The sequence below is a fragment of the Pituophis catenifer genome, unplaced genomic scaffold (genome assembly GCF_029215685.1).
Source record: "Pituophis catenifer annectens isolate HBS135680 unplaced genomic scaffold, rPitCat1.0.hap2 SCAF_14, whole genome shotgun sequence".
NCBI lineage: Eukaryota > Metazoa > Chordata > Lepidosauria > Squamata > Colubridae > Pituophis > Pituophis catenifer.
In genome coordinates, this window is record NW_027256894.1 from 18,388,999 (window position 1) to 18,416,518 (window position 27,520).

The following is a 27,520-nucleotide window of genomic DNA, read 5'->3' on the forward strand; positions in this document are numbered from 1 at the left end:
TACATCTTAAAAAATAAAAAAGCCCTGTAGTCTGAGAAAATCAGGCATGGGAAAGCAATGTAATGCCAAATGTGGGGTATCTATTAGGATAAAGTGAAATGCTTGAGGAAAAACCTTTAAATAGGAAAGGAAATGCTAATTATGAGTCAACTTAACCATGAGTAATCAAAACGTTTTTCTTTTGGTATGGTTTTGTGTTTATCATGGAAACTAAGCATGGAAAGAAATGAGCAATGGAAAAGAGTCACACGATCCTCCTTCTGCCCCCAGATCCTTTGCATAGTATGATAATGTAATGGAAGTCCAAAATCTCATCTTTATTCTTAGCGAGTTAAGAGTCACTGAAAAACACATCACGCGTCAAAGTAAAGGTTCTGTATATATTTCAAGATTTCAATATTAATGTCAAAAATACGTAGTATGATTTTACATCGGATTTGTGCTACATTAGAACAGTAAAGACAAACATCACTTAAGTGAAAGGAACATTAAATATTAAATAGCCCAAAAATAAAAATAAAATAAGGTGTAAACACTAAACTAATTTGGGACTCTGCTATTGCAACACATCCAATGAAGTGGTTTAAAACGAGTATAAAAAAGGTTACGACTAAGTGTTTTCCAGTCTATTCAGAATACACAAAGCTCATTCTAAAAACTTTTCTGAACTGGTCCAAGAGATTTTGACTCCCATCTGACCATCCTTCTCACTACCTCCGTGATTCAGGTTTTGCACAGGATATTTTATTGTTTTGTCTTGAATAATAATCTGGTCATTGAGGAAATAGTTTCACGGTTGTGTTTTGCTAACACCGGGGTGAAAACTGAGGATTCATTGGAGATTCAGTGTAAGATTTGAGTTCATATGCAGCGCCACTGTCCACTTCCATAGATTTTCGGGAAAACAGAAGTCTTACATCTCTGTAGAGGTAGATCTTTCCAGACTTGGAACTCTGGAACCTGGGAAAGGAACAAGTAACTGATAAATAATCACATAACTACTGTCAATGTCTCACAAGAGTGAAGTCCTACATGACCCTAAGAACAAATTTAACAAGCGATTACAACTTTGGAAATTTGTTATATTCAGGCAAAGCACCCTAGCATAACCATTAATGTTTATATTTCAAAATAGTGTCCCTTATTTTTTTCTATGGCACCGTTCTCTCTGTGTGAACTGTCTATAGCAATTTTGAAGAACTTTCAGTCCAGATGCAAGTATACCATAAATTAATGACTGGACATTTAGCTTATTTTACAGAAGCTGGTTTAGACATTCAAGCAATTCAGTGAGTCCACATGAAGAGCTGCATTATTGACCTCTTGGGTTTTGCAAGACAACCAGCTTTAGTCTGGTTCAAATGTTTTTGCTGACCATTTCCTAAGGTAGGTTCACCACGGCAGTGTGGCACATCTTAAATTAGCGTCTCCCAGGAGATTCAGCCATTAAATAGTTGACTGTACCAAGACTTATTTTCTTTTGGCGAGGATGTCCATGATTTCAGCTGCTAAACCCGAATTGCTTAAAGTTTCAAATTAATTCAAATTATTCGAATAAAAGAAAAACTGTCAAAGCAAATTGATGCTGTCTATCTATGTTTCAATTGATAGGTGAATGTAACAGCATTCTCAATCATGGACTTGTTCCAAAAGATGCTCCATTGCTACTTAAAATTAGGGGGTTCCTAAATTAGGTGGAAAAGGGCTGGGTAATGTGTGCCCAGCAACACACACAGTCCCTAAGTTCCCTTAAAGGCCCCTTTTGTTTTATTTGTAATTTATTTATTTGTAAAATTTATTAATTTATCTTAACACAAGATCACTCTAGATGCTTTACAATCTTAACTCTAACCCAATCTTAATATTATAATAACAGAGAATAACAGAGTTGGAAGGGACCTTGGAGGTCTTCTAGTCCAACCCCCTGCTCAGGCAAGGAAACCTATACTAGTGATGGTGAACCTTTTAGACACGGAGTGCCCAAACTACACACACATGCATGGCCAAACTGAAAGGTGTGTGCATGTGCACATATACACGCATGCGTGGGCATGCACGAATGTGAGCATGTGCGGACATGTGTAGACATGTGCGAACGTGCACAAGTGCACATGCACAGCAGAGACCCGAAGGCCAGCTGGCCAGCGGGAGGCAGGGCACCCCAACACCAGCAGTGTGGCAAGAGGTAAGATCTTTTTCTTTCGTCAGCTTCTGTTTTGTCATTTGCAGGGAAACAGAAGCTCACGAAAGAAACACCACGGAGATCTGACCTGGGGTCTGCGTGCCACTTCTGGCACGTGTGCCATAGGTTCACTATCACGGCCCTATACCATTTCACTAATCTTTGATCTTGACTGCTGACAAGTGACAGCACATTTCCTGCTCTTTGTGGAAAACCATTGTGCAAGTATATCACCGTTAAAAAGCAAAAAAAAAAAAGCAAAAAAAAAAACCAACCTACCAAAAACCCCACCCTGCCAGCCATCTTCGGCACAGCCCCATCCTGTCATGTCAACGGCAGCCCCTTGGGGCCCTCCAAAGGTCATGCCAGATGGCATCTCACACCTTTGTTCCCTCAGCCACGTTCTCACCTCAGATGAATGAGGTAGCGTAATAGTCTCTCTTCAGTATGTCGAGTATTTTGTTGAAGAATGCTTTTTCTTGTTTCTCGCTTTACAGGGACAGAAAAAGTTCTTTGCCGCAGGAATGTCTGGTGATTGGCAGGCATCTCTCGTAAGTCATAGATCACCACAAACATCTTCACCACAGTCTTATTAGGATTAAATAAGGTCTAGAGGGGAAAAAAAGAATGGCCTTATTTGAGAATTCATTGAAATCGCTAAAGCAGGTAAAAAGAATGAAATGTATTTAGAAAGATGGATCCATGGTATCTCCTCTAGAAAATTTGTTCACCCAGTGTTGCCAGCATGGAGGAAACTGTGGTTTTGGCCAACCCTAATCTAACACCAGATGCTCAGTTTTCTCACTGGTGTTTCTTAAAGCTGGAAAAATTAATTTTAACATGTTATTCCTCCTTCCAGTGCTGTATTTGGACAAATAGTTGGCAGTTGTTATTTAAAGCCACTGGTCAACATTTCTCTTATGTACAGTTTAATTTTATCAAGTACTGTTCCAATTAGAAAGTTTAACAACCTCTGAGATTGAAGAGGAAAAAAACCATCTCATTTCAATGCCCAAGCTTGGTTTTATACCTTTCTGATAATAATTTCCTGTTTTGTTTTGGGATGGTATTGCAAAGAATTACTAAATATTTTGATTAGAGAGGTAGGAATAATGTAGTGTATTGCAGCAAAACTAAAAAATTCCTATAAGCACCCCAAAAATAATTAAATGTATTATGACACCAAATTTCATGAACCAAAGACTATCTATGGGGCTTTATCCTGAATAAAACTGACTGACCCACATCTGTATGATTGGGGGAAGATTCAAAAGGAAAGGAAATGCTGAAGATGCAAAAACCTAACAATTGCATATTACTGCCTTTCACAATGCGGTTGTAAATGTGACATAGACACTCTTGCATTAGTGAGCTGATTAACTCATGTAAGTGTAATAAAAATCTTTGCCTTGACTTAATCATTGCTTAGTAGAATTGATTCTATTAGGACTCACTCTCTACAAAATCTCTATATTTTGCAAACAGATTAATTTCTTGATAGGAAACTAATCATCTCCTTTGAACTTATCTTTAGCCGCTTTGCAGTAAGAACTAAGAACATTTAGAGTCTATCACCAAGCAGAATTCCAGCTTTCACAGAAATGAGCCCTATTCTTGGTGGGGAAAAATAGTGCAGAGAAAATTTCTTTCTTACTCTTAACCTGAAGCAGTGTGACCTCTGCAATTAACCATGTATCTTCACAAACACTATCTCCCTATTTCTCAATTAGTCTAAATTGACTTCTGTAGGGTCAGAAGTGTACTTCTTCACCTAAAACAATGAAACACAGTGTCAGATTATTTTCACTCTCCTTGTCAAGCTTTTTTTCATAAGCAAATGTTTAGCTGTACAATGCAATAAAGCTTTACCAAAGCATTTATATGACCTTCTGATCAGCAAACTAAAGGACGGGCGTGAAAATTGAACGTATAGCTGACTCAAAAGAGATTTCATCATTGGTGCCTCCTCAAATTGGACAGTAGCATCATGTGACATGCCACAAGAATTAGTCCTGGGCCTTCTGTTTTTGAGTATTTTTGTTTATGGGAAATATAATGAACAATGAACACATTAAAACAGTTTTATTAATGGGAGAATATCCAGGAGGCAATTAAGATCAAAACACTAGAAACTAAGTCTCAGAAAGATACTGAAGGATCTGGTAAGTTTAGCCTTAACAAAGTTGATTGAAGAGGGATAGGATGTAAGTCTTCAACTACCTAAAAGCGCTACAAAATGGATGAGACTTGTTTTCTCTCTCTGCAATTTGGAAGATACTGGATTTCAGTCACAAGAAGGCAAATTCCAACTGAATGTATGAATAATTCAGTGCTGGAACCTCTTACGCAAAGAAGTGGTCCCCTCCCTTCAGTAGCTGTGTTCAAGCAAAAACTAGCCAGCCCTCCACCTCAGATGCCTCAATTTGGATTTCTGCACTGAGCAAGGAGTTAAGACTCCAGGGCTCATGAACTCAATGTAATTATCTGTTACACGATACCTACCACTTGTATTGTTCCTGAAGGAGGTACCCGATAACCCCTTTTACCAAGGGACTCTAAAGCGATTACACCCTGAGAGGGAAAGGAGAAGAAAACAAGAAGCATAAGGTTACAACTAGGCATATGGACATAAGAATTAGCACATCAAAGTAATTAATTCACAAATTTATACCCGAAACTGTTAATAAGCATTTTTGCCTCGCCTCGACATTCAAGGAGGCAATTAGAAGCTTTACAGTGCTGTCTGGTGTCTCTTATTGGAGTTATGGAGCAATATTGGATCGGAAGGGCAATATCTGTGCAGCTTTTCTCAAAATTCATGTAGCAGCCCCGTGAAACATGTAGAAGATGTTTAGAATATAGAAGGGTCTCCTGCCTGAGCAGGGGGTTGGACCAGGAGACCTCCAGGGTCCCTTCCAATTCTCTTATTCTCTTAAGATGTTAGAAGTTACACAACATACATTTTCTACATACAGAACGCTGAAATATTTACCATATACGGAGAGGGTGCGTTGTCCTCAGAAACACTGTAAAAAGAAACTTCAACGGGAAGAGTCATGTGAGTTGGACAGAAAAGTCCACTTGCTCCCACTTCAGCTGTGAAGCCGCCTACAATACCCAGCGGATCTAAACGATAGTTCAGTACAGATTCCTAAAAGGACAAAGGCAACATTGAAAAATGGTTATAGATAGTTATGATTTTATTGGTCAATGTATGCCCTTCCTTTCCCCCCATCTGGAAGATTACTACCCGCTGGGGTAAAACCATTAAATTACACGTATGGCTGTTAGAAGCATCTCAGTGTGAAAATTGAAAATATTATCCTAAGAATCAAGTCTTGGTTTGTATTTGAGAGAGAGAAGGAACAAAAGGTAACTTTTGAAAGAATTTGGAAAGAGCAGAAGTCTTCGGCTCCCAAAACTTCCCCTGCAAGCATGCTTAAAAATGCCAAGGTTGAAAAACTTTGGTCTAGATAATGGTTGAAAAAGAAGTTCCCAGTGCTGACTTAATTCTTCTGGCTCAGGGCTGATCAATCCAACTGGCAATGGCTTTCAAAAGTCTCAAGAAGCTATTGGCAGGACTGGATTCTTTTAACTGAAGATCTGCTGCCTGAACTTGGCACCTTCTCCATGCAAGCAAACCGCTGTATCAATGAGATAAGTTTTGGCTCATCTTATATATAACACAGAAAACAGCTAGTTTGTCTGTTACAAAGAGAAAGATTTTGGAATATGTAACTTACCTCAAAGTTTCCAAGAAGGCTAAGACTTGTAACAGATGGTGCACTGGAACTTAGGAGTGCTTTCTCATTGATGTCAGAATCATTCTCTTTGCTTATATATCGTTGCGGACTAGTTTAAAAAACAAAATACAGAAGTCTAAGATTCTTCCTCCCATCACATGCATTCCAGTAATTTGTTTTTAAGACACAGGCCTCAAATGCTTAGGCTTTGAAGTAAAAGGACACATTTTCAGTACTATTATACTGATAAGGCCCTCTTTAAAGAAAACTAACTTGGTTAGTTTTTAGGAAAGATAGATAGTATTTAGGGGAAAAAATATTACCATAGGTGTCACAAGGCATCTATCTACAATCCTTAGAAATTTCTAAGTGTTAGATTTGCTAGTTTTCTATAGCATTTCATGAACTTTAACTCCTTAAGCCAGACACAACTAAGTCTGCTTTGTCTCACTGATTAGATAACAATTACCTCAGGTCAAACTATGGAGTCTGGGCACTGCAACATCTATCAATAATAAATTAAAAAGTTATGGAAGCAATTTCTTCTGCTGTTACATTGCGATATAATATGGTGGAGGAATCCAAGAAACTCGCTGATGACTGAACATTTGTGAACCCTTTAGAACAGTGTGTTCAATAAAATATAACCCCTATAATATACTGGGAGTTTATGAAAACCAGATCATATTGTAGTCTCTAATAATGCATGGTTACACATAGTTCTAAAATAATGTTTTTTGGACTTGGCAATTTTAAGCTGTGTAGACTACAACTCCCAGAATTCTCCAGCCATCATGGAACTTCTGGGAATTGAAGTTCATATATCTTAATATAGCCAAGTTTGGAAAATACTATTTTAGAACTATGTGTAACCATGCATTATTAGAGACTACAACATGATCTAGTTTCCATAAACAAACACCTAGTATAAAGTTGTGGGTCATATTTTATTGAACATACTGTCAATATTCACCATCTTTATTCCTCTTTCTGAATTGCTCCAATTCATTCACCCTTTTTCCAAAATATTAATTTACTCCAAAGTATATTTGCTCCAAAGTATATTTCAGAATATGTTAGAAAACATATTTCAAAAAATACCTTTTGGAGGACAAACATTTCAGACGCAATAATGATGCATCAAGATCAAAGCATCCTGTCTGTGTTTTTCTTTCGGGAACCTGCAAAGACAGAAACACAGTTATGTTTTTGTATTCCAAGACAGAGTCTGAAATTTTAGTGCATACAATATTTATGATAATGATTAAAATTAAACAATGAGACTAACACCAATTGGCTGGATGAGGCAATGTTCCCAGATACCAGAACTGGAGCTTTCAAAAGATAACTTAAAAGGCTAAATACATTGGATTGCTTCCACCATTTGTGGTTATTGAAAAACCTGGAAAATAAAGGAAAGACAGCAGGGCTGTAAAATTGTAACTTACTGGACTTGAAAGGAGAGGTAAACCAGTTCGGGGGTGGAAGGCCTTGGTAGAAGTCCCATCCAAGTGGTGAAAATTACTTTTGCGCCACACGTGTTTGAGTGGTATTGTTTTCTGCCCAAAGAAGAAGACAGCATCCCGTTATAAAGAGTGCCATTACAACTCCATTTTCCTAAGTACTTAACAAATTAAGAGGCAATTTATTCCTACTTATTATTCCTCCAATGATGGAGCTGCAGATCAAGGAAACTCAATAAATGTTGTCTACCATAACACCCAGGGCCTGTACTTTGTAGATCTGCTTTCAAGGGTAACATCTTCTAAAAGAGGACAATTGGCTTGAGAGAGCTAAAGTGCTACCAGGTTTGTAAGAAAACTAATCTGTATCTTAATTCAAATGTAAGAGACAGGCTGGGTCATTTCTGTTCTCATCACCAAAGGAATAGGGATGTTTAAATTCCTATATCCATTAGAGCAGTGGTCCCCAACCTTTTTATCGCCGCGGCCCGCTGAGCGCGCGCAGGAGTGGGGGCACGGCCCAGGAGCTTTTGCGCACGGCCCATTGCGCACGGCCCAGGAGCCTTTGCGCTGCAGCGTTTATGTCCCCCTGCCGCTGTGCGGCCCGGTGCCAGGTACTCCACGGCCTGGCACCGGTCCACGGACCGGGGGTTGGGGACCACTGCATTAGAGAACCTGATTTTTAGGATTGCCAAGTGCAAATGAAAAAAATTCCATGGGCCGGGATATTTTTCCATGAGATCTGAAGTACTTTTATAGTAATTTTTGACTTAATGCAATAGTCTTTCAGTAGCGGAGTAGCCAAGTCACAAATTTCCTGCATACACTCTACACATATTATTACCTAACCCTATTAAGCATTTATGAATATTCACTTTCACAAACAAGGAAATGTTGCAAACTATAAGGATTTCAGTAGTCACCCACTTTATAGAATTAAAGGTAAAGGTTCCTCTCGCACATATGTGCTAGTCGTTCCTGACTCTAATTGTAGAATTAGGCATGGTTAAAAGATCAAACCATAAGGAAGAAAAATCATCTCCAGCGAACAAAACTTTCTCATGCCTCTTGTTGCAAGTATTTGTTTCTCTGGGTGCTTTCATTTTGAATATGTATGTGTATACACACCAACGTTAGAGGCAGAGATTAACTTTTCTTCTGAGTCATCTTCAATGACTCAGGGAGAAACATACAACAGAAACTGACCATATGTCAATTAAACATCACTTACCAGCACCTCTGCGTTCTTCTTTTGTTCAAAAAAAGCAGCCAAGGAATCTTCTACAGGCTTCTTCTGACAATGCTTCTGTACCTCATAGTCAGTTGGCTCTTCGTTCTCATCGTTGGCATTTTTCACCCTGTCTTGCTTACTTTTGCATTTGAAAACGTCATGGTCTTTATGTAAATAGTTTTCAATACTAGTGAGCTGAGAGTTTTGTTCAGAAACATTTGGTTGTTTGGAGTCTTTATTTAAGTGCCTGGATTCATATTTGTGCCAGCTGTCGGATGCTAGCACTGTAGCCGCTTTAACATTTTCAAGTATCCGGTGCTCATCCACCTGGGGATTATTTGAACAGTGTGGGTCGCTATTTTCACAAGAGATCGTTCTGTCCTTAAATTTACTTCTACAAACCAGTTCGTTACTACATCTGAAATGTGAACACGGCTTGTTGGTGCCTCTCTTTGCTATTTGAGGTTTATGGGGACAACCAGAAAGCACAGGCTCCAATTTATCTGTCAGTTCCAATTTATAACCTTCTTTGTTACATGATTGGGTCGTGCAAGTTAGAGGACTTTGACTTCTATTAGAAGGAGACTGATGAAATGTGTTTTGGACTACTTCATTGGTCTCTGCTAGCAGCAGTTTTCTTCTAAAGCTGGGAGATATGTTGTGGTCTGCGTCACATCTAAGTGAATGCAACAGAGTTATTGGTGTTTTAAGTTTTGTCTTGGGGTCATCTGCTGGTAAAGCCAATCTAGAATTAGAGAAGGAATCAGAAGGGGCATCCTTGCTTTTCTTCAGCAGGCTGTCCTCTTCACAGGAACTGTGAAAAGCCTTCGGATTAACTGCACTGACGTCGTGAAAAGTGAACACAGGAGGCGCACCTTGTGATCGCGGTGGATCACAATGAATCAAGTGTCGGGCGATCCTTGTGATAACCTCCTGCCTCTCTTGAAGTAACGAGCTTATGAGAGGGTTGGTTTCCTCTCTCATCTGGTGGAAACACTGGTTCAGGGGGACGTAGGAGCGAGACAAGGGTGTTTCTGGTATTAGCTGGACTTTTCCAACATTTTCTGAAGCGTTGTGTTCCAAGTTAGCAGCAACGGAAGGCAATTCCCTTCCTTTCTTCAGCAAGCTTTTCTCTTCAGGGGTATGACGTAGACTCTTGGGGTTTGCCACACCCTTTTCATTGGTGCTAAAAGCCTTCCTCGTGACAGGGGATGCTGCCGGATCACAGTGAATGAGATGCTGGGCGATCCTTGCTATAACTTCATGGCGCTCTTGGAGTAAAGAGCCTATCAAAGGAATCGAATCTCCCAGTGACTGGCAGGAAGGGTTGCTGTTATGGCCACGGGTATCAGCCAAGCAAGATGATTTCAAAGCTCTCTCTGGCATTTCTGGCAACAGCGCCCTGCTCTCCACAGCAGCTGGGTAGACCTGAACTTTCGATTCTAATGATCCAAAGTCAGTTCCAAGGCCAGCTAAGGGATAAAGTTTCAGGTTTCTGACAGCAGTGTTAAACTCGGGGCCTTGCTTTACGCCAAGCATGCTTTCATCCCACACCAGTTTGCCAGAAGGACGTTGCGAGTTGGCCACGCTGGATTGTTCGGTCTTAACGGAATCACAGCGCTGGTGTACATTAGTCTCTTCTCTTCTGTTTTCATAGAAGCCAAAGTTGGCATGAATGCTGCAGGTCAGAACTGGATAGTTCGATTGTCTGGGCAAGGATTGGACACTGACTTTCAAGGCCACATTGTGAGAAATATTGGGGACAGGGAAAAGGTGTTCTGTTGGCGTCTGGGAAAACGTCCACTGCAGATCCACATGAGCAGCACTCACTCTGAAAAATGAAAAGCAAGATGTCAAAGCAATTCAAGTCTTCATTTAGTGCATGTTCTAGTTCCTGAGCCTTTGGGCGTATACAATCTAAAATAATGGTTGTTGTTTTTAAATCAATCTCTCCTAAATGGGATGAAGCAGACTAATTAAATCAGAAGCAGTACGTAAAAGCAATGCTTCTCATCCTCACAAGGCTGCTGAGAATGAGCAGGAGGAGGTGCTTTTCAACAAAAGCCTACCTGCAAAGAATATTACGAGGCACAGCTCCGTGTGACACACTCAGCCAAGCACTTAACTGAGAAAAGAACACAAAAGAGCGGACAGCCAATAAGAGGGTCTTCTCTTCAATAAATCGATCACCACTTCTAAAAATATATCAAAAGAGAAAATATACACGTCGGTGAAAAATACACAGGAAGGGCGGAACAATGTAGCTGAATGCAATTCCACCACCACCACCACCAAATAAAAGGAGTATATTCCCCATCACCAAATCATTTATGACCATTTTTTCCCCTTTCACTGACAAGAAAACTGCATGGGTGCATTCATGTTGTAGAATTCAGCTTGACTCAAAAGGAAACATAATTTTAATCCAGAATATGTACTGCGGGCTTTCCTCCCTATGTGGCAATTGGCTTCCATCAATTTCAAGGTATGATTACATACTGCTAAAAAGTGGAAAACACTGTCTGCCTATAAACAAAATTTGAAAAAAAAAAGAAAAAAAAAAGATTCTGCCTTAGCAGGGTCTGTTACATAGTCATTTTATTTGAATTCAGTTAACCATTCATCTATTCTTTTAACAGATTAACAGAATTGGAAGGGACCCTGTAGGTCATCTAGTCCACCCCCCACCCAAGCAGGAGACCATACACCATTTCTAACGGCAGTCCAGTCTCTTCTTGAAAGCCTCCAGTGATGAAGGTCCCACAACTTCTGAAGGCAGTTTTAAAATTCTTAAAATGGATAATTCCCCTTTCAAGCTTTAATATGGGACAATAGTTCCTGTATTGATCTTTTTATAAGCCCCCCCTCCTCTCCCAAGATGACCAACAAAACAAAAGATTTCCTTTGTACTGCAATCATCAACTTTTGATTCTCCCCCATTCCAAAATGTCATTACCTAAAGCCTGAGAAAAGAGCCAGGTCCTTAAAGCTTGTTCTAAGAGCCTTGTGACTCTTTGACCGGAGGCTACTCCAGAGGACAAAGGCAACAACAGACAAAGCTCTATTTTCTGGATCCTGCTAGGGCATGGGTCCCCTGGTATGTGGCCCCGTAGCAGTCCAAGGCCCATTGGGAACTGGACTGCACAAGCAGCGGGCAAGTGTGCCAAGTTTCATTGGCACACGCGTGGAAACTAGGTTGCACATGCAAAATCATCCTCTCCCCCCACCCCTGCTGTCACCACCATTGCAGGTGTTGCCGGTCTGTGGAGTTAGAAAGATCGAGGACAGCTGTTGTGCTAAGGCAGTGATGGCGAATCTTTTTGGCACTGAGTGCCGAAAAGAGGGCGCACGCGTGAACGCTCGTCTGGGCCACAACCTGGAAGAGGAGCTGCCCAGGGCACAGGCATGCCCCCCAAAATGAACTTCCAGGTTCACTTTCAGCTAGCTGGCACACATGCTCATGCAGGAAAACAGAATACCAGCTCTTCCAATTTCGGCAGTGCTGCACACATGAAGGCCAGCTGATCGTCGCGTACCCATGCCTGCCAGAAACCGGAAGGAACGGGCAATGCTGTGCATGCCAGGCAACATGGGTCCCCGTGCCACTTCGGGCACGCGTGCCGTAGATTCGTCAACATGGTGCTAGGGGATAAGTTGACATAACTGGAAAATTGTGGTACATTTCAGTCCAGACCAACTCGCACAATTTTAAAAAAAACCAAAAAAACTTACTGCCGTGGAACTGGCTCTAAAATCCATCTTTCCAACAACAGTGCATCTTGCTTGACTGCAGGATCATTTAAGTCATTCCCTTCAGTCGTGGGTCCTTCATCGCTATAGCAACAGTCTGGAAGTAGCATCACTTCTATCATAATGGGAATATTTTTCTTCCACAGCAATGCAACTTCAGATCGGGTATGCCTAGCTTGACGGCACTGGAACAAAAGAATCAAACAACCGAATGTTACAATTACATCCGCCCGTGTACAAACCACATAGAATTTTCCAAACTCTAATAATGCAAAATGAAAAAGAAGTCTGTAATGCATTTTTTGAGAGGTAACTCCATTTATCAATCCCAGGAGTTTCTAGTTAATCCAGCTGGCACCATTATAATATACAAAAAAATTAATTTGGCAGACCTATAATCAAATGTATTTACTTTCTAAACACATTTTAAAGGTGATTGCTTACCTAACATAAACAGAGATTAAACACAGTTCGGCTGTTACATGCGTCACTGATGTTATGTTATAGCATTTAATGCTGATTTTCCAGAAGAACCAACTTGCCAACCATCATCAGCATGGATCATCATACCTGGGCCAATCTGTCACTGCATTCATGTTTAGTTGTTGTTGGTTGACTTGACTGTGCTGGAGGGCAGTGGAAGCCTTCAGTCCTGCCCTTAATCGAGTATTCAGGTGTTCTGCCTTCAGTAATCAACAAGGCCAAGTTGACAAGGAATTCCTCGGCTTCGTATTCGAAGTATTCATCTAAGGTGTCTTAACAGAGAAAAGAAAATGTGCAATTTTATAAACAATATAGTTTCGTGTGTGTATGTGTGTGTGTGTGCGCACACATGCGTGTGTACTCCTAAATTTAATTTTCTTCCAAAAAAACCCAACCATTTTCTCATAAAAGGTTTTACAGTTACACATGCTATTTTTATCTGGTGAAGAATAAACCCTTGGTGACCACATTTAGGTAACAACAACAACCTTGACAATATTAAGAAAGAGACGCAATCTGCTTACCTTTTGAGATCAGCTAAGACAGAGATGGGCAACTATGGTAACAATACAACCATGCTATCTCAGGAATTCTGGGAGTTGAAGTCCAAGTTGGGAAGTTGCCATAGTTGCCCATCCCCAAACTAAGGTCAAGTAGGTGCTCCCTGGTAGTGAAATCAAGGATGCAACCAGGTAGTTTTCTTGACAAGAAGATGGATTGGCTCCTCCTTTTTCAGGATGTCTCTTCTTGACCTTTTAGCTTAGCCGACAATCCTGGCCTTTCTTGGTAGTTTCTCAGCCATGGACCAAGCGGGCATGGCCTTTTTCAAGATCAGGCAAGGTAAGCTAAATCCTTTTATCTATTAAACCAGCTTGAATTATTTTCAGCGTTGCTCATTAAAAGTTTACCTAGCTGAAATCCTCTTGCGTGCGGCTGATGAAGGGATAGGGATTGTCTCGCACGAGGATGAAGCTATCAGTTTTAAAAGCCAGATTTCAGTTTTTTTAAATGGATAAATTTTGCGCTGTTTCAAAAAGAAACATGGCAGCATTATTAACTGTCAATATGAGACCCTTAGATATATAGTATAAAACAGTCTAATTCAAAAGTTCCTAGAGCTCAGTGTTCGTAACTGGGAGGCATGTGCTGAGATTATGTTTTTCCTTCTTTGCTTTTTAAGATGGAACGTTCGTTGTTAGAATACATGTGAAGAATAAGAAATTCTGCATTTAAGTTTTGATGGCCTATTAAATCCAGAACATTTAAGAATGTAGAAATGGATTTTTAGATAAGATATATTATCTTGATGAGATAAATTATCTTATCTTTAGATAAGAAGATATATTATCATTTTAGGAAAGTTTTGAAGAACTTGCTCCCCTATCATTTCAATGATTTTTAAAAGCTTTGAATAATTCCCAGGCTACCTTTTCAAGGAACATAGCATTAATTGTTATAGCCTAACAAATCTAAATTAGTACAAAGAAATAAAATTCAAACAATTCTCAGTAGATTAAGTAGCAGCTGGCAGTGCTCTTCAAAAACCATGTATCTGCTGGAATTATGTAACAAATCATGTTGTTTATGTTTTAATTACAATCACCCCACTATGAAACATTGGATTGAATTTGCATTTTGCTTAGTGTGTAAGCATTTTTAATTATTATAAGTTTATGATTCATAATGATTTACTTACAGAAAAACAATCTTAACATGGTCTTCTAAGAACAGTTAAATTTAATTTCTAAGACAGCAAACCAAGTGACACTATCATACTATCAGTGAACATGCTTGGCAAGGAATTAAGAATTAAAATGGTAGTATGTGAAGCCACAACTGTTAGAAGGCCAAATAATTAATTGCATAATTTGATGTTAACTATTACTTTACAAGTGTAAAACAATGGACTATACCCATATTTTATGGGTCTGAGTGGAGCAACTGTAACCAATTGGACTTTAATCACAATCTAATGTGTCCCATTGATTTTTATGGTTTTCTTCCAAACTCTGGATTCCACCTTGTAATGAATTGCTAATATGAGTCAGTTCTGTTGTCTTGCAAAATACTGGTTTATTATGCTCAAAATACAACAATCTGGAAACCCTGTCCACATGCCAGAGAAACAGCTGCAGAACTCAAACTTAAAAACAGCTGCAGGAATCCTGTTAAAAATAGCATTCCAAAGAATTCCCTCTAAATAGATTTTTGTTACTCTGTAAAAGTAAGCAGGAGGCTAGACACACCTTTTTTGTAATGACAATTTTAAATCCTTTTGGTCCATGCTTGTAATGCTGACTATCACCTTGATCTTAGATAGGAAAGAGATTTATGGAGATGGGTTGGAGGAATGGATAGAATGAAGAGCCTACTATTTATACATAACTGTGAAACTAGAAAAATGTGATCCAGAAGTGATAATCTTATTCACCAATTCAATTCATCTAATAATCACTTCTATGTATACACTGAATCACAATATGATCTGGTTCCATTCCATCATCCATGGTAAAATAAACCATAAATTCATGTGATACACAAACTGGCTACTGACTATTGTAAAAAAAAAAAAAAAAGGCAATTGTAGTCTTTAAAGTTTAAGGCCGATAAGATCAAAATCTTTATGAATGGTGCACACAGCGTAGAGGAAAAGAGCCTACAAGAGACATTTAAGCTGCTTCCCAAGGAATACTTTTGTGCACTTTGTGGTGTGCAATAATTGAGGGATAAACCAGAAGAACAGGAAGATGAAACCGAAAAAGGAGATACATCCCAGGTTGTGTAAGGTGCTTTCTCAACAGTTTGGACTATGTTTGCTCTACTGATCTTTTGCCTAGCAGAGATCAGGTCACACCAATCTTCCTGTTTGCTGCCACCAGAACACTAAGAAAATCAAGCTACTACAGTTCATATATTTATCTCCTCTAACACAGGGGTGGGAAAATAAATTTAGTTTTAATGGGAAATGCAGGATTCCTCATCCGATTACATCTACATCTGTTTCGGATCCAGCAAGAGAAGCATGCTGCGGATCCCATCTCTCAAGAGAAGTACACTCAGTGGGCTCAAGGAGTTGTTTACTTTTTAAAAATATATATGATTGTATTTTTTGCTATATGCAGAATCACAATGGGCAACTATATAATTATCTTTCTACAGCTCTGACCTAGTTTCACCTTTCTTATCACAGGGAGTTATCCAGGTTGCAACCCTTTCCTGCAGGAAGGTTACTGCTGAATATGTGTTTAGGAACAGCCAGGGCAGCGTATTCTTAGAAGACTGTTTCTGAGAGAAAGGATTCCCAGCTCAAAATAAGCTTCTCTACTGTCTGTTGGTCCGAGTAGCCTCCGAACCTGCTATCATAACAGGGTCACAGCTGCATGGCTCTTTCTAAACAACAGATGCATTCTTTCAGATGCATTCTGAACAAGGAGAAAGAAAGGAGACACAGTTGTAGTGAGGACATAAATAGAGTGAGAAATTACCAGTGTTCAGAAAAACTCTAAGAAGAGTTCAAGTAATGTTATTTATTTAGAGAGGACTTAAAAAAAAAAAAAAAGCTGGTTATTCTTCCAGATTTTATTGCCAAATGAACGAATATTTTCCAGCATATTGAGGGACATGAATAATCGTACGGTACTACTCAATCCTGAGAAATGTTTTAGTCATTTCTTTTATCGGAACTGCTCATCATACTGATACAAAAATTACTAAAGCATCTCCAAGGATAGAATGAAGTGGGGAATATTATAATCCTTTTTAGATTCTGCGGATGTTTCTCTTCCCTTTAGGCTATGCTTGTTTCTTAAAGTTTCTTTTGAGAGGAGGAAAAATACTCCCTAAAGTTAAGCTGGTTCTTAAACTTTTTTAAAAAAATCTTTTTATTTTGCTCCAAGCACCATAGACCTATCATCAACCTTCTGCTTGTATTACATACCTGTAGATATAGATACGTAACTGCTGTGTTATTAATCAACAGCTTGTACAAGCACACTGACCCACAAACTTACTTTGTCATATCTGCGCAAAATCCAGATCAGCCAGTCATATTTTAGCTTTTTACACAATACATTCAGCATCTGTTTGCTAATTCCCACCTCCACAACAAAGCTGATACATAGCCCTATAAATATTGGGAAATTTTAGTCAGTTTCTTCTTAAGTTTCTTGAAACAAATATTTCAGTTTTAGTCCATTAGTAGATTACATTTTTCCAGTGCCTAAACTGGAAACATCTTTAGAAATGAACAAAGAATGCTCTTACCTTTTCGTTTACTCTTACATGCAAACCAGTAACTTTTGCTTGTGTTTTTTAAACAATTCTGAAATTTTGATTGCTCTACACGCTTTAGACTGAGTTTATCCATTATGCTGAACTATGTATTTCAAGGACACGATAACTCACCTAGCAACATGGGCAAACTATAATATGTATGCAGTAATAATTCTTATTCCAGTGGAACTCAACTCATTTATGCACAAGCAATAGCTCTATGCATGGAAAAGATATATACAGTTGTAACATCCATTCAAATGAACCAGGAATGTTGCTACAATGGAGTTTATAGGAATATTATTTGGCCTCCATTGAACTACAATTCCCAGCATCCTTGACGACTGACTATGCCAATATTATCCAGAGAGTGACTAATTTCTCACCATTATTTTACTGAATTTTTACATTGCACTGGAAAGATTTCAGTAATGTGATACCGTGTACTCTGACTAAGGTTAAACATTCTCAAGTTTTCCATAACTTCTCTCCACAACAGTTATTAAATGTTTATGTTTGCAAAGTAATTGGTAAAACCTGAGAAATTCAAGCCAATGAATTTGTCTCTACAACAAAAGCATAAATAAGATTTAAAGGACATATTTATCAATAATGGTGCTAGGATAGGATTGCTTTCAATGATTTCTCTGCTACACCATTTCTGATTAAAGCATAGTATTTTTCTAAACATGAAATACAAGAGTCCAATGGAGATATTCTTCTCCCACTCTCTCTCCATGAAAAATATAAACAATTACAAGGATTTGCTTAAATCAGGTATCTATACCTTTTGAGCTATTAAGATGTTGAATATGCAGTGAAAATTAGCTAACTGTTTTTTAAAATCAGTAATAATTTCTTCAGGCTTTGTATGAAATTTTACCTATACACACAAAAGAATACACTCAATTACTGTTACATTTTACCAGTAAATAAGGCAAGGGTGATTATTAACCTGTGCTCTATCATAAATCCATGTACCAAAAAAAAAAAAAAAAGCCAAGAGCGTATGATATTCCAAAGCTAATGTACTTATTAGTATATCCCTAGAACACTACAGGAACAGAGAACACGTAGCAATTCAAAATTTCAACTTAGTAGGTGATGCTCTCATTTCAGTGGCTGTAGGCTGTGAAATCAATTGTGGTGCTTGCTTTTCAATAATCAAAACTCACAGCTCAACTTCACCAAAGTGTTTTATTCCTTTGTGAAATGCTACACCTAGAAGAATTTTACCACCTCTTTCCCCTCTGACCATTTCTCCTCCTTCCTTTGTTCAGAATCAATAACCTTTAACTCTTTTCCTTATTCTTTGTCCTCAGAAATGAGCTTAAAAACTGGCAAAAAAGCATCCATGTGTGTTATGTTTTATGTAGACAAAGAAACTATAGCCTATGACTCACACCAGCTCGCTGAAGAAGGAAAAAAAAAATCCCGACACACATATAAACACACACTCTGGTTCATAAACAACTCGAGCGCATTTTAGCATTTAGAATTATTTCTTTTTGACTACACACCTTCTCTGATCAGCCCTTTGCTTCCACCGTAAACCATACTGGAATCGTGGTGGGACAGAAGGTGCCCTGGCAGCACAGGGGCTACAGTGTCAGTATCGCGAAGATCCAGATGTCTGCAGTGTCGGACACAAAAATGTTCAGCTTTGGGTACATATTCAGCCTTTCTGTGCAAGACATTTTTTCCACAAAGAAGGCAGAGAAAAGAGTGCACATAGCAACAGAGCTCGCCGCTGATTGGACGGCAGGCGTGCTTCAACCCTTCGCTGCTCACAAGGGCTACTACAGTTTCCTGTCTCTTTGGCAGAAGTATCATGTTTTCTTTTCGCCTCTTGTGAACCCAGCTGTGTTTGGGCAAGAGGAGAGGAAAGAAAAGCAGAACAACAAGGAGCAAGACACACTCAATGTGGCAGCCCTGAAGGCTGCCATTCGTACCCGGGCCCTTTAATTTTAATTTTTTTTTTAATGGCACTTTCCTCTAAAATCTATAGTAGTCCGCACCAGGCTACTTCTCTTGAAAATGGTTTTACAGGTTTTATTGGAGAACAGAAATGCCGACGGCTACTATTTCGATGTCAAAAACAAGTATAACCCTAAGAAGGGAAGGGAGCGGCCTGTTCTAGACATTTGCAATCAGAAGGTATAAAAAAAAAGAGAAAATATTCAACACAGAGGAATGTTTTGATGATGTTGCTCATATTGAGAAGAAGAAATGGACTGAAACTCCTCTGATTTTAGGAAGTGAGTTTCTTTCTGGTGCATGAAATATGTAATCGTTGCACTACACTACACTACACAACCCCTAAGATATAGTTGTATTAATTGTGACTCACTGAATGATCTGGAATTGGTACAGCCCACATAATAGACTGAACCATCAGCCATGGTTAATCAGCTGCCATAGTTAGGGTTACACAACACGTGAATGCAAAGCACATTATGGGTTTGTCCACCTAGTTACATTCTTTTAACCTAACTGTCATGCTGTATTTTTTTTTTCCAATCAGGAGAGTTTAACAAGCTTTACAAATGCAGGTATCTATTGACTTTTCGCACATGGGTTCACCTTAAAGAGAATTCTATTATTTATCTTAAATCCCCAAGTCTTTACCTCTAGCTATATCTGTATTTTAGTGAATCTGAAATATATGTCGCAACAAATCAATGTCAACTCTTAGGAACCACGTAGATTTTTTTCCCCCTCAAGATCCTTTAGGTGGTTTTCTTTTAAAATACTAAATGCTTCTAAATACTTGTTATTAATTTTATTAATTGCTACACTAGCAACTTTTGTTATGATGCTACAGACAGTGATATTGCAAGCAGATGAATTAGAAAAAACAATTACAAAAGGAAAGTAACAACAGCTTAAGATTTCTTTCATTCCAAATATTTCAAAGAGCATAGCTGACAATTTTTTCATAGTATGCATGCATCCGTAATTTGTCAGTCTTATGCTGGAACAGTCCAAGCAGTATATTGAAGTAGATAGAAATTATTCTGTTCCACATTTTCTAAATATAGTTTTGTACTAATGTTCAATATTCAGTTCTGCTCCATTAAGAATCAGCATTGGCAAATAATTGGGGTACGGAAAACACGCCTTCAAACCCAAAATGCTGGAAACAGAGATGGCACATCTGCAAGTTTCCTTGTAGAGAATACCAAAATGTTTCTTAATGCTAGGCACTGTATGTACAAAAGACACAATTTGGAAAGCTAGATAATCTAACATTTACATTTTTCTAAGATTTTTAAAACAGACAAAAAGGGTTTGACACTAAACTTCACTTGATTCAAGTTCCGTTTCATTTCAGTATTCCTTTGATCAAAGGACTGCATCAGGACAAAACCATGCTGTTATTTAATAATTTCGTTCACAATAATTATGTAAAAAAAACAACAACCACAAAACCAGCAATTGGATAGGTTCATACAGTATGTTAAGGCATCATCTTTATTTAACATTTTGTATGTTTTAGAAAACAAAAGATCGCTTAACCCAACGAAGCAGCCATACAGATGGGAAACATGGAAAATTGTGATGCTTTAAAATCTTCAGGAGAAAGCAAGCTATGAATCTGCACAATATTGTAATCCAAAATACATATCTGCAGCTCATCTCAACCTTGGGTTGAATATTGATAGACAGTTTATTTAACACAGTTCTGTACCAAACTATTATTTTCAATCATTATTCTGGCTTCACTTTCCTTTCTGTAACACTTAAGTGCTAGAAACATTGATTTAAAGCAATGTTGCTGAAGAAGCCAGCTTTGAACCTTTTCTTTCTCTGGAGGTTTCCCTCACAATCACTTCTACTGTATGGTATTTTGAGAATATCCTAATAAAAGTTGAAGACAGAAACATGGATGCACAGTGAAGTTATTATATTCTATTGTGTAATGGAAGAGAAGTAAATTGAGGCAGGAGAAATTCATGATTTTCAGGACATGATTGGATATATTCTCAACCTCGGCCATTTTAAGTTGTGTGGACTTCAACTCCCAGAATACCCCTGCCATGTCAGCTGGGGAATTCTGGGAGCTGGAAGTCCACACATTTTAAATTGGTCAACATACCATTTCAGACAAGTGGCTGTCCACACTCTAGTCATACATTCATTCACAGCAGTCCACTAGGAAATTCTGGTTTGCAAAGGCAAACAATAATAACAAATGTTCTCTAGGTACAAGTGGTCCTTGACTTACAGTTCATTTAGTGACCAGTCAAAGTTATAACAGCATTGAATATAGTGATGTACGGCCATCTTTCACACTTACGACTGTTGCAGCATCCCCATGGTCATGTGATCAAAATTCACTCTTGGCAACTGACTCATATTTATGACAGTTGCAGTATCCTGGGATCATGTGATCACCTTTTGTGACCTCCTGACAAGTAAAGTCAATGGGGAAGGCATATTCACTTTGCAACTGTGTTACTGATTTAACAACTTCAGTGATTCACTTAACAACTGTGACAAGGAAGGTCATAAAATGGGGCAAAACTCACTTAACAACTTTTGGTTAGCAACATATATTTTGCGCTCAATTGTGGTTGTAAGTCCAGAACTACCTGTACATTCATCTAGAGCTGATTAGACTAGCAGTGAACCCCGAGTGTTGTAGCCCAACACATCTGACTAGAAGATACAGGATTCAGGAAAAATGCAAAAAATCATACAAAGCTTAAATGTAGTGCTTGTCATTCTTGAACATGTCTGACTTCAAAGTTTACAGTAAATCTTGCCTTTCTTCTTCTCTTCTATACTGGAACTGGCTTCCAGTTTTCACAGCATGGCACTAAGTTTAGAATATCTAAATTGTTTTAAAAAATAAAAAACTGTAGTTTACAAAACTCATTTTCATGTAAATGATAGACTAAAAGCTATCATTTCAGATCTTAAACATATGAGATGCACGATGACTCTGTAGAATTTAAATCTATGCTGCCAGTTTATTGGCATTTATATTAGAGCCAATTGTCAGAATGAAGACAACTGCTTTTGAAATGCATTTTTATCCAAGACAATAGAGTTTAAATAAATAATGTAAAAAATGAATCAGAATAAATACATCCAGGTTGCCAACACAACAATGCAGGGAGTGACTTACAATATTTGGTAATGGTATGTAATAAGCACAAGATAGCGCTTCATAGGGCAAAACAATTTTTTACCTTAGTATAGGGTCACAGTGATCCCATAGAAAGGGCAAAACTGAGCAGGAAATGCAAATAACTACCGTATGAAAAACGTTTCAGATCAGGCTTCATTCTCAAAACTCAACACTAGTGCTCAATTTCATCAACCATTTTTAAGTGTAATTGCTCCTTTTCACATACAACACAAATTCAGAGTTCAATATGAAGTATATTCTATTAATATATTTTGATTAGGAAAACAGACAGTTGCCTACTGAACAAAAAAGTCAATTCACAGTAGGCGATGTGGTGCACAGTGGATATTAGTCCTCAGCTAATCCAGGAAAAAACACCATGTCAAGGTCAAAGAGTCTTGATAGTACAGGGGTTTAGTGCACCCTGTTATTAACACAGCTGCCTGCAATTTCTGCTGGTTCGAATCTCTCCAAGGCTCAAGGTCGACTCAGCCTTCCATCCTTTCTAAGGTAGGTGAAATGAGGACCCAGTTTGTGGGGGCAATAAGCTGACTTTGTATAAAATATACAAAAGAATGAAGGCTATTGCTTAACGCATTGTAAGCCGCCCTGAGTCTCCGGAGAAGGGCGGCATATAAATCAAATTTAAAAAAAAAAAAAAAAGAGTCACAGATAACAATGGCAGATGATCCTATGTGAAGGCACAACTGTGAAGCAACTACGAAGTTGTATTACTGGCTGGAAAGCGTATTACTATAGGGACTTAATAGTTTAAAATCTCTCTTGCATAATCCACCTCATTTCATGTAGAAGTAAACCTATCTTTCCTCTATATTTATTTCTCAGTACAATTCCACAGCCAGAAAAACAGCTTCCCTACTACAACAGGAAACAGCATCATTTCCAGTGTGCTGTCTCCTCCTTGCATATACCTGCGGCATCACTAACTAGAAGCACAGGTCTTTGCAGAAATGTTGCCTGCTCAACAGGAAGTCCATCATCTACCAATCATACACTTGTGTTTATTATTCATCTCCCAGAATCAAAGCCAGCATCCCTTTCTGTGAAAATTAACACTACGGGCCTGCACTGGGAAATACTTTCCTTGTTGCCTTCAAACACATATCCTGGTAAACCAGAACTGAAACAAATTGTAGCTTACTACTAAGTAAACAGGATTGCCCCTACTTTTCTTTGGGAGGAAAACAAATAAGGTTGGATCTATCCATAGTTTATTTAGCAGAGTGTGCAGACACAGGATTTCTGATTTATTTATTGTAAGTGGAGAACAAACATAACCTTTTAGCTTACCTTGAAATCTCAATGAGGCTGCTGGACCTGGAATCTCCTACTCCTTGCTAAGAAAGTAAGGAGTGGCAAAGGTTGTTTTCTCTATATATATCTCAGCACATTCTGTATCTCAATATGTTGTAATCTGCATTTTTCCAATATGGAATTTATGTTGAATTAGGCATTAATAGGATAGCCATATCATTCTAACAGCAAAACACTCTTAACTGGATATTTTAAAAATGATGCATTGTAAGAATTGGACAAAATAAACCAGTGCACTTCAGCAGGGAAATTCTAGAAGTTTAACACAGAAGAGTCACAGTGTGAAAACTATTTGAAAGAAGTATTTTGGACTAAGTACAAGCCTAGCACCTTCTAGTTATTGATGAAAGTGGTCTCATCTTTTTTCAAGCTCCCAAGGATTCCTTCAAAACATTTGCATATCATAATATCAACCAAACAATAATCTCTTGTATGTCCAATACTAAAAGTAATTTTTTCTTAAATCAATTGAAAGTACTACATATTTAGAAGCTGCAAAACTTATTCATTTCTGCAATATACTAAACTTTTTTTTCTGCCATCCTTGAAACGAAATATTCTCAGAATCACAGTTCCCACATGTGTATATTTACATTTTCCACCCTTTAAATATTACAGCCTCATAGTCAATACAATGGAAAAATGCTGGGTCTCATTTTCGGAGAACCAAAGTTCAATAATATTTATTTTTACTCAACCTTTAAACATCTGATGACACTTCCACTCACTGAAGTCTAAGGGAAATTTAGAAATAGCATTGGCACGATTTGTCTTAGCACCCTTCCACACAAGGGCTCTGAACCCATCTAAGTTTTGTATCTAACTTATCATCATCCATCATCAGCTGGTTTGCTGACTTGATTGTCCTCAATTATTTAAGTTTCATTACCTCAGTAGGCCTACTCTAATTAGTATTAAATCTGGGTCTAATCCAATGCAGCTATTAATCACTAAAGTCCCATATATTAACACAGACAACAAAAGTCTATTTAGATTGATACAGTACTTCTTATTTCTGTTAGTCTGATATTAAACAGATTATACTTCAATTTAAAGCCCTGCTCATCTTGCATCCTTCACTATTAATTTTCGACTAATGAAAGCACTTGATAGCACACTTGAGTGATTGCCTGTAGTGCAGCTGCTTTGCAGAAAACAGGGCAAACAAACATTTGCATGATTGTGCCTCCTAAGAGTATCTCTATATTAAATGTGGCACTTAGGCCACACTTTTAACCCCCTGTGGTTGATGTGAAGCAGCCACATTGTTAAATTAGATAAACACAGTTCTTCCTATGGCTGAATCTGCTTTTGAAAAAAAGTAAATTAAAATACATCTTACGCTTATTAAGCTCTTTGAATAATATGCTAAATATTGAATTTCCAGAAGGATTTTTAACTTACTGTTTTACACAGACTACTTTAGAGGTATTTAATTATAAAAGGTCATTTGCCTCACAGCTGTGCATTATTAAAACTTTATGAATATGCATCAAGCTTCTGTACTATGAAAGGAGTTACACGCTGAACCTCCAGCTATATATCAGTATATTTTATACTTTATTTTGTTCCTACAGGGACCGCAATACTAAGGGACACTTAGCAAGTTACAGAAACAGGCTGAAAAAAATCCACAGGGTCACGAGTTGGCAGCAAAGAGACAGATGTTTATCCTTTGCTGCCATCTAATAGCTGACAAGATGTTTGCACTCCAGATTTAAGTAGTTTTAAATATTAGTAAAAATCAATTAACCAGGATTTAGCATATATTTAAAAATGTCATGTTCACTTGTGCCACATCAATGTCACTTCTTTTAATTTCCAAGCAGCCAAAAAGTTTTTACTTGTATCCTGTCTCCTTAAGTAATTGTAGAAATACTTATGCTTTTTAAAAAAACAACACTTCTGTATCTTAATATTCCTCAGCATCTGTGGTATTCTAGCTAAAGCTGTTCAGCAGCTGAATTCAAACAATGTGCTAAGCCAAAGTTTGTTTAACCAGCTTGTTATTAAACAAATCATAATTAACTTGACACGTTAAACCATAAATCACAATTTAGTAAGAGCTAAAACCACATAAACAAGCACGTAATAGCTTATGTGAATCCTGCCATAGATATCTTAAGGTTCTAAATAACAAATGTACATTAAAGCAAATGTTGAGACAGCCCTTTGCTCCAATGTGTTGGAGCAAGATATTATTAAATTGATAATGTAAACCTTAATTCAACCAATTGCCTGGGTGCTAAGAATTAATTACTATATGTTGTTACCCAAAAATATTTTTCAGTCTAATAGATTTTCAGCTGAATAAACTGAATAGTTTATCTTTTTTTACAGTCATGATTTAGTTAATGATAAGGAATTTCTTAGAACAGCTGTATGAATTTTGAATTGGTGCTTATTTGTCCTACTGAGCTTATTTCTAAAGACAATTAGGGATGAAACTGAAAAAGATCTTGCCAGATTGTTTACAGGAATTTAAACAGGCTTTAACTTCTTTTGCATTAGTTTCAGGCTACATTATTTGTGCATTACATGAGATGGTTTGGCTACTTAATTCCTGATTATAATAAATGATATTATTTTATTTTATTATATGGTAATAACTTAAAAAAAACATAAAAAACATTTAAAACATTTAACATTTAAAATTACATTCTCTCAGAAGGCAAAAGGTATTTTCTATAACATCTCAGCTCTTGAAGTAAACTTAAGTTCATTCAACAGTCTTAAACAAAAACATGTTAGAACAATATCCTAATTATCAGTTCCAGGTTTTAATCCTTCCTGATCCTTTCCAAATTCCTCCCCCCCCCCTTGTTTCTTTTTAGACTTAGGACCTCAACCCAACCATTTCCCAACAACACTGCTGTACATCACAAAGCCTCTTGCCCAACAATAAAACACCAGAAAGGGAACTGCTTTTCAAAAACTCATTTACCTCGATCCGGCTTCATTTTCACGCCAATCTTTTCTTTCCCTTCTCGGGTCCCAGCCAAAAAAAAAAAAAAAGAGCGAGAGAGTCCTTCGGCTTCCCCAGCTTTTTTTCTTCCTTCCGCCCTGATGTGGCTTCTCACCACCAGATTCCTCCTGTTTTCTTCCTCTTCCCTGGGGAGGTCGGAGTCCCCAAAAGAAAGGAGGGGGGAGGGAAATCCAGCCTTTTCCCTTGACGGTTTACAAAAATCGGTAGCGTCCAGGCCTCCTCCTCCTCCTCCTCCTGGTATTCATTGTGTGGTGGCAACAGCAGTTGGATGGAGAGGGAGAAGCTAAAGGCAGTTTGTCTGTCTCTCTCTCTCTCTCTCGGTGGAACTTGCTTGCCTTCCTTGCCAAGGTGTCCTCCTTTGACACGGCGTCTCTGAACCGATCTATTTATAAACCTGCCGGGGCAAAAGCTTGAGACAACAAAAGCTAACCCCCTCTCCCCTTTTGCACTCACACTCACACCCCAATCAAAGGCTCCCAAAGCCCAGAGCCTTCTTCGGGGCAGTGTCACCCCAGCCTGGAGTCCATGGCGTTTTACCTGTTCTACCGTCCGCCCGCCCGCCCGCCGGGAGGAGGCCTCCCAGGCGCCGACCTCCCCCTCCTCCTCCTCGTCGTCCCTGACTCGCGTCTAGCCTAAACCATCCTCTTTTTTTTTTTTTTTTAAATAAAACGGGGCCGTCTAGCAAGAGCGGCGGCTCGTCATCAAAGGCGAGGGGGAGGGCTCAAGCTCCCGGAGAAACAACAACGCCAGCCCGGCCGAGTCGCCGCTTAATCCCGGCGGCAGCAGCAGGAGGAAAACATCCCCCACTCAACCCCGTGTCCAGACGCCACGGGACCCCGAGCAAACCCAGCCACGTCTGAACGGAGCGGAGGGACGGGCCCCGAAATGGGGGGGTGGTCCTCACGGTGGGGAAGGGGTGGAAAGGAGCCACGGGGGAT

General features: G+C 38.6%; 1 protein-coding gene across 1 annotated transcript; it reads right to left on the reverse strand.

The window, feature by feature from the left end:
- Positions 1–296: 296 nt before the first annotated feature.
- ATOSA (atos homolog A) lies at positions 297–27,520 on the reverse strand. The gene is made up of 12 exons (XM_070953936.1): positions 26,541–27,520; positions 12,940–13,124; positions 12,352–12,554; positions 10,689–10,814; positions 8,620–10,450; positions 7,374–7,484; positions 7,027–7,106; positions 5,926–6,034; positions 5,175–5,333; positions 4,685–4,753; positions 2,592–2,791; positions 297–960 (listed from the first exon to the last, which is right to left on the reverse strand). Exons 1-12 carry the CDS (start codon positions 26,554–26,556, stop codon positions 807–809), a joined length of 3,243 nt encoding a protein of 1,080 aa, XP_070810037.1. The 5' UTR covers positions 26,557–27,520; the 3' UTR covers positions 297–806.